Source organism: Vollenhovia emeryi, unplaced genomic scaffold (genome assembly GCF_000949405.1).
Source record: "Vollenhovia emeryi isolate VEMERY1.0 unplaced genomic scaffold, V.emery_V1.0 DF940868.1, whole genome shotgun sequence".
NCBI lineage: Eukaryota > Metazoa > Arthropoda > Insecta > Hymenoptera > Formicidae > Vollenhovia > Vollenhovia emeryi.
The window spans coordinates 1-6,896 of NW_011965498.1; the positions used below are offsets into that span (position 1 = coordinate 1).

Below are 6,896 nucleotides of genomic sequence, written 5' to 3' on the forward strand. Positions count from 1 at the left end.
AAAGCTATTACTCGCACAGTAAAAATGAATAGAACATAAAATGTATATTTCAAAGAGATCTACAACTTTTGTTTAAAACATTTTTCAAAATTTTTAATATTTGTGTCTGAAAATTACATACCTGTATAATTGGTTGACATTGTTTTTTTAATAACTTTTTAATAAACAACGAGCGCCGGCTAAATCCTTCTGAGGGTTACTCAGGAGGGTGACCTCTATAATATATGTCAAGCCCAAGGTTATTGGAGGTGGGTGTGTTAATCTAAATAATTACCAATTAAAAACATTTATTTAACATTTATTTAATTCTCGCGGAACGAGAGCAAAAAATCACAGAAAGCTCGTGATTAGTCAAGGCTCTCGTTCCGCGATTTTCTGCGTACGCCGGTCGAAAAGCTTTCCCCCGATTGGTCGGGCCGCGATGCCATTATCTCGTGCAACCCCCGCTCGCGGGCGCGACGAACAATTGCAATCGGCCGTTTCGCACAGGATTTCGCTCTCTTGTTCGCGGACTATCGATGCCGTCAGATCGCCCCACAGTCCCACACCAAGGTAGGGATCTCGAGGACGACGCCGCGTAGGACGATACGAGGAGTATCGGTGAGATGGCCCTCGTTATTATTTTCTCAATTCTAAAGTCGCGTGTGCACTCAAGGAGGCCGGCTCATGTTTTGGCGTCGCGTTGCGCTTAGTAAACTCGGTCCCGTTCCCAGGAAACGGATGAGTATTTGGTCTAGGCGAGCGATCGGTGCCAAGCGTGAACGGCCCCAGGTATCTGATGCGTCCTAATTCGAATCTCGGATCGCGAATCGGTGCCGTGGAAGTCGCGCTCGCTACGAGAGGTGGGCGCGTGATCGCGGGTCTAATAGCGCTCGTACCTGCAGTCAGAAATTACTCGTAGATCGACGTCGAAACGACGTCGTATCGACATCGAAACCGTCATGTACACGCTACTCGTGTTCATCTATCTAATTTAAGTTCCCGCCGTCTACCGATTGCCGCACATGCGCTACCGATCGCCCTGCGCTGCGCTGCGATCGTCATGATTTGCGTCACTTCCGGCATTCTCCTTGTTCTAGTTAGTTGTAGCATGACCGTCCGACTAGACAGACCGTTTTCTTTGTATACAGTCCGCTTATTCAATAAAGGTGTCATCAGATCACCGAAATTCACTGTGTGTCAAGGAACACCTTGCCCACCTGCGAGTCTAAGCTCGCACATAAGATATTACGACGACGAGAAAATACGCATACACATACGCGCGGGCAGTACGCCCTGGTCACGGCCACACAAGGCCACAAGGCTCGCACATTGGTCCTTCGAGCCGGATACTTTTGACATATCCACAATTATATGTATCAATCGCATACGTTCAGTAAGTAATCTTATTGAGGTAAGACATTCTGGCTCTGTCTGAGTCGAGGTAAGCAACTCATTTTACTTCTTATACGTTCGAACGCCATATTGTCATCCTCGCGAGCGGTTCGTTCCTACCTTCTTATACGTTCGTACGCCATATTGTCATCCTCGCGACGCGTGAACGATTCGTTCCTACTATAACAAGGCAGTAAATATGAACGCCATGTCGTTATCAGAGGCAAAAAGCAGAAGAGCTCACATAAGAGCAGCGGCGACGCGGCTGAAAACCTTTATTGAAGGTTATGATCCTAGTCAAGGTTCGCGGCATGATATTAGTGAACGCAAGGCTAAGCTATCAGATTTGTGGAATCAATTCGAGTTTGCTCAGTCAAGAATAGAAGCACTTGAAAATGAGGATCCTGCTAATTTAGACAATGAAGCCCTTCTGGCACAACAAACTCAGCAACAGCAAGCTTTGAAAATCCTTACTTTCTTTTAATAGCGCGTTACAATGCTATGTTAGAACGATTCGATAAACCGGCAGAGACACCGGCACCGATATCCAACGAAGTTGGCTTCCGCAAACGAAGTTAACGCTTCCGTAAACGTTACGAGGCAATCTCACATTAGATTACCTAAAATAGAGCTTCCAGTTTTTTCAGGTTCATACGAAGATTGGTACTCATACCAAGACACATTCGAAAAACTCATTCACTCGAATGAAAGTCTTGCTACCATAGAAAAATTCCATTACTTGCGTTCTTCTTTAAAGGATAGGGCAGCAGAGGTTATAAGGTCCATAGAAATTACCACAGACAATTACCCTGAAGTATGGGCAGCAATAAAGGATCGATTCGACAACAAAAGATGGATCATACACAAACACATCAAGGCGATGTTCGAAGCACCATCACTTACGAAGGAAAATCATATCGCACTGCGCGAATTACTGGACACCATCTCAAAGCATCTGAGAGCCCTTAAGGCTCTAAAAAGGCCCACGGATACATGGGACGACGTGGTCATACACATAATCACGTCGAAACTTGATTCCGCAACCAATAAGGCATGGGAAACAAGTATTGTCCAAGGAGACATGCCAAATTTGAAATCTCTCACAGACTTTCTTTCAAAACGTTGTCAAGCGTTAGAATCTATTTCTAGTAACTGGTCTAGCAATCAACAAGGTAACGTTTCTCAAAAATACGGTAGTAAGCACAAGAATCAATCCGTTTCAAATGTCGCGACGTCTAATATATCTTGCCCGCAGTGCAAGGAAAATCATTCGTTATATCATTGTGAAGCATTCCGTAAACTTTCAGTAGACAAACGACTACAGGTAGTTAAAAAGGCTCATATTTGTACAAATTGTCTGCGATCAACAGAGCATCAAGCCAGTGCGTGTAAGTCAGGAGCTTGCCGCAAATGCAACAAAAGGCATAACACTTTGTTACACCTATCAAATCCTAACAATGATAATAAATCTGTAGAGTCTAAGGAATCGCTTGCAGATTCGAATGAAGCGTCTCAGGCTGTCGTTACCCAATGTTTGTCAGCTCACCACTCGTTAAATATTTTATTGTCCACCGCCATCGTATACGTATACGATTCCAAGGAACAGCCAATTTCATGTCGCGTCCTACTTGATAGCGGCTCGCAAATGAACTTTATCACTGACGAGCTAGCCAATCAATTGCATCTTAAGGAGCAATCAGTGGAAGCTTCTATTACAGGAGTCATGCAAAAGGGCTTTCATGCCAAAAGAATGATAAGCTTACGGGTTAAATCTCGCTTCAATAATTTTAGTGAAGTCATAGACTGTATTGTGCTACCAAAAATTACTCAGCAATTACCTCAAAAATTCACAACCAAATCAAATATAGTAATTCCCAAGCACATCAAACTGGCTGATCCCAATTTTAATATCCCGTCTAGTATCGACATGTTGATAGGCGCCGAATTATTCTGGAGACTTATTTGTGCTGGGCAGATCAGACATTCAAAGAATCAGCCAATCTTACAAAAGACTCGCTTAGGATGGATAATCTCTGGTCATATTATGGATAATGATATCAATCTTATTTCAACTAGTTGTAATTTAGCCGTAACAGATGATCTGAATCGAGCGCTCAGTCGATTCTGGGAAGTCGAGCATAACATATTAACATCCAATCCGTCACCGGAAGAAAGCAGGTGTGAACTCATCTTCCAAGGCACTACCAGACGCAACGAGGAAGGACGATTCATAGTTCAACTGCCAATAAGGATGGATAAACTGACTGCCATTGGAGATTCCAGGGATATCGCCTTGAAACGTTTCAAACTCTTGGAGAGACGTTTCGCGAAACAGCCACAAATGCATGCTGAATATAAAAAGTTAATTCATGAATATAAGGAACTAGGTCACATGCGTGAAGTGCCCAATCACCTAGATTCCAAAATATCCAACGCAAATATTCCAACTTATTACTTGCCTCACCATGCGGTATACAAGGAAACAAGCACCACTACCAAACTAAGGGTCGTATTCGATGGATCTTGCAAAACATCAACCGGTACTTCACTTAATGACGTGTTGATGGTTGGCCCGACAATACAAGAGGATCTCTTCTCAATTCTATCAAGATTCCGAACATTCACATACGTTCTAACCGCCGACGTTGTAAAAATGTACAGGCAGGTATTAATAGACCCTACGCAGACTTGTCTTCAGCGCATCCTTTGGCGTGACTCGCCAAATGAGTCGATTAAAACGTTTGAGCTTCTTACGCTCACGTATGGAACTTCCTCAGCGTCATTCTTAGCCATTGCTGCTCTGCGAAGGCAAGCCGAAGAAAATTCAAACAAATTTCCAATCGCATCCAAGGTAGTGTTAAACGACTTTTATGTAGACGATCTAGTCACTGGTGCAAACACCATTCAAGAAATTTGCGCTATCAAAAGGGAAACGATTCAACTATTACAAGAAGCCAAATTTGAATTAGCAAAATGGGCATCAAATGTTCCCTCTCTGCGGGACAATCAATCACATTCAAATCACAAGGAATTTATCTTGTCAGCTGACAAACAATGCGAAACACGTACATTGGGCATCACATGAAATTGTAACATGGATCAATTTCAATTCTCCAGTCTCACACCTTTGGATCCGCTAGAAACTATCACAAAACGGAGCATACTATCAAAAATCTCATTAATATTTGATCCACTCGGTCTGCTTGGTCCTGTCACGCTAACGGCAAAAATCATAATGCAGGATCTTTGGCGTCTTGGTTTAGATTGGGATGAATCAATTCCATTGGAGCTGCATACTAAGTGGAAACGCTATGAAGTAGAATTGCCCGAGCTGAGACAAATCAACGTGCCTCGAAGGGTTATTCCGTTTGAACGACACACGCGGCTAGAAATCCACGGATTTTCCGATGCCAGTGAATCTGGCTATGGAGCATGTATCTATTTACGTGCCACATCCCTCGATGGGAATCATTCAGTTCGTTTACTTTGCTCCAAGAATCGAGTAGCACCATTAAAGGCTATTTCGATTCCGCGTCTCGAACTATGCGGTGCACTACTACTAGCACAGCTTGTCGACAAAACTTCAAATTGCCTATCATGCAAGGCAGACTCCATTCACCTATGGACGGACTCAACAATCGTATTGGCCTGGTTGCAATCGTGCAGTCGTACCTGGACCCCCTTCGTAGCCAATCGCGTTGGGGAGATACAACAACTAACCGTAATACAAAATTGGAAACACATACGCAGTGACGACAATCCCGCAGATCCACTGTCAAGAGGAGTCATGCCAGCTTCTTTGTCTCAGCTACAGATTTGGTGGACAGGGCCTCCATGGCTAACACTCGATAAGGAAAAATGGCCTCAGAATATGCTCGTCACCTCCAATCAAAACGCGCCCGAAAGGAGAGCTAAATGCATCGCCGCTCTAGCAACCAATGATGAAGAATTCAACATCTTTAATCGATACTCAAGATTTTCAAGACTAACTCGGATCGTTGCATATATCTTTCGATTCTACAAGAAGGCAAGACGTACTGGAGAGTCTACTAGAAGTGTACAACAATCTACTGCATTTACACGAGCGATTCAACCCATAACCGCTGACGAAGTAAATCATGCCATTCAAGTAATGGTAAAGCTTGTGCAAAAGAATCATTTTTCAAAGGAATTGCATTCACTATCTAATCAAGAGGCCATATCTCGAAGCAGTTCCATATTAAAGTTAAATCCATTCATTGATGAGATCGGAGTTCTCAGAGTTGGTGGATGCCTTCAAGTTTCAGCGTTATCACAATCAGCAAAGCATCCTGTACTATTACCTGGACGACATCCATTGTCACGTCTTATTATAACGCATGAACATGAAAGACACTTACATGCTGGCCCTCAAGCTACACTCGCTGCCGTTCGACAGAACTACTGGCTCATTTCTGCGCGGGACATTGATCGACAGATCACTCGAACTTGTACCGTTTGCTTTCGCAGTGCACCAAAACCGGCATCAACAATCATGGGCAATCTCCCCAAGGCACGAATCATTGCACCGTCAAGAGCGTTTGAAAGTTGCGGAGTAGACTATGCCGGCCCCTTCTACCACAAGGAAGGATCGAGAAGAAATAGCAAGCTAATAAAGTGCTACATGGCAATCTTTGTCTGCTTTGCAACGAAGGCCGTTCATATTGAGCTGGCTACGGACATGACCTCAGAGGCATTTTTAAACGTCTTCAAACGATTCATATCCAGACGGGGATATCCATCTCACATATACTCTGACAATGGGTTAAATTTTGTAGGTGCACAACGGGAATTAAACGAGCTAGCTGCTCTATTTGAGAATCAAAAATTCCAACATGATATTGCGGGATACATGAGCAATAAAAACATACAATGGCACTTTATCACCCCTAGAGCGCCTCATCATGGAGGACTCTGGGAAGCCGCAGTCAAAATGGCTAAGGTGCACATATTCCGAATAACCAAGGATACGCATTTGAGATACGAAGAACTACAAACATTGCTTGTTCAAGTTGAAGCAATCCTTAATTCCAAACCACTCACGCCTATGTCTTCTGATCCTGCCGACATCACACCTTTAACAGCCGGACATTTTTTAATAGGAGGACCTTTAACGTCTTATCCCGAGCCATCTTTGGAGAACATCGCAATCAATCGTTTATCGCGCTGGCAACATGTGGAGCAGTTAAGGCAACATTTTTGGCGACGCTGGTCAAGGGAATACCTTCATCATTTTCAACAGCGCAATAAATGGCAATCTATTGACTCATCAGTATATAAAGGACAAATGGTGATTTTAAAGGAGGACAACGCGCCACCGTTATCTTGGCCCCTTGGGAGAATAACAGAGATACATCCAGGTCCCGACGGAGTCGTCCGCACTGTTACAGTAAAAACAGCGAAAGGTTCTTATAAACGCCCTATCACACGTTTATGCTTGCTTCCCTTCGACAATGAGCCTCAGTCATGATCAGCAGGATTTTTATTTTTTTTCTACACATACA

The 6,896-nt window shown here is 43.6% G+C and overlaps 2 protein-coding genes across 2 annotated transcripts; both read left to right on the forward strand.

Annotated features, from left to right (window-relative positions):
- The first annotated feature begins 1,875 nt into the window (after positions 1-1,875).
- Positions 1,876-4,459, forward strand: LOC105555686. The gene is made up of 2 exons (XM_012002714.1): positions 1,876-1,948; positions 2,022-4,459. Exons 1-2 carry the CDS (start codon positions 1,876-1,878, stop codon positions 4,457-4,459), a joined length of 2,511 nt encoding a protein of 836 aa, XP_011858104.1.
- A 9-nt stretch (positions 4,460-4,468) lies between these two features.
- Positions 4,469-6,862, forward strand: LOC105555687. The gene has a single exon (XM_012002715.1). It carries the CDS (start codon positions 4,469-4,471, stop codon positions 6,860-6,862), a length of 2,394 nt encoding a protein of 797 aa, XP_011858105.1.
- Positions 6,863-6,896: the final 34 nt, after the last annotated feature.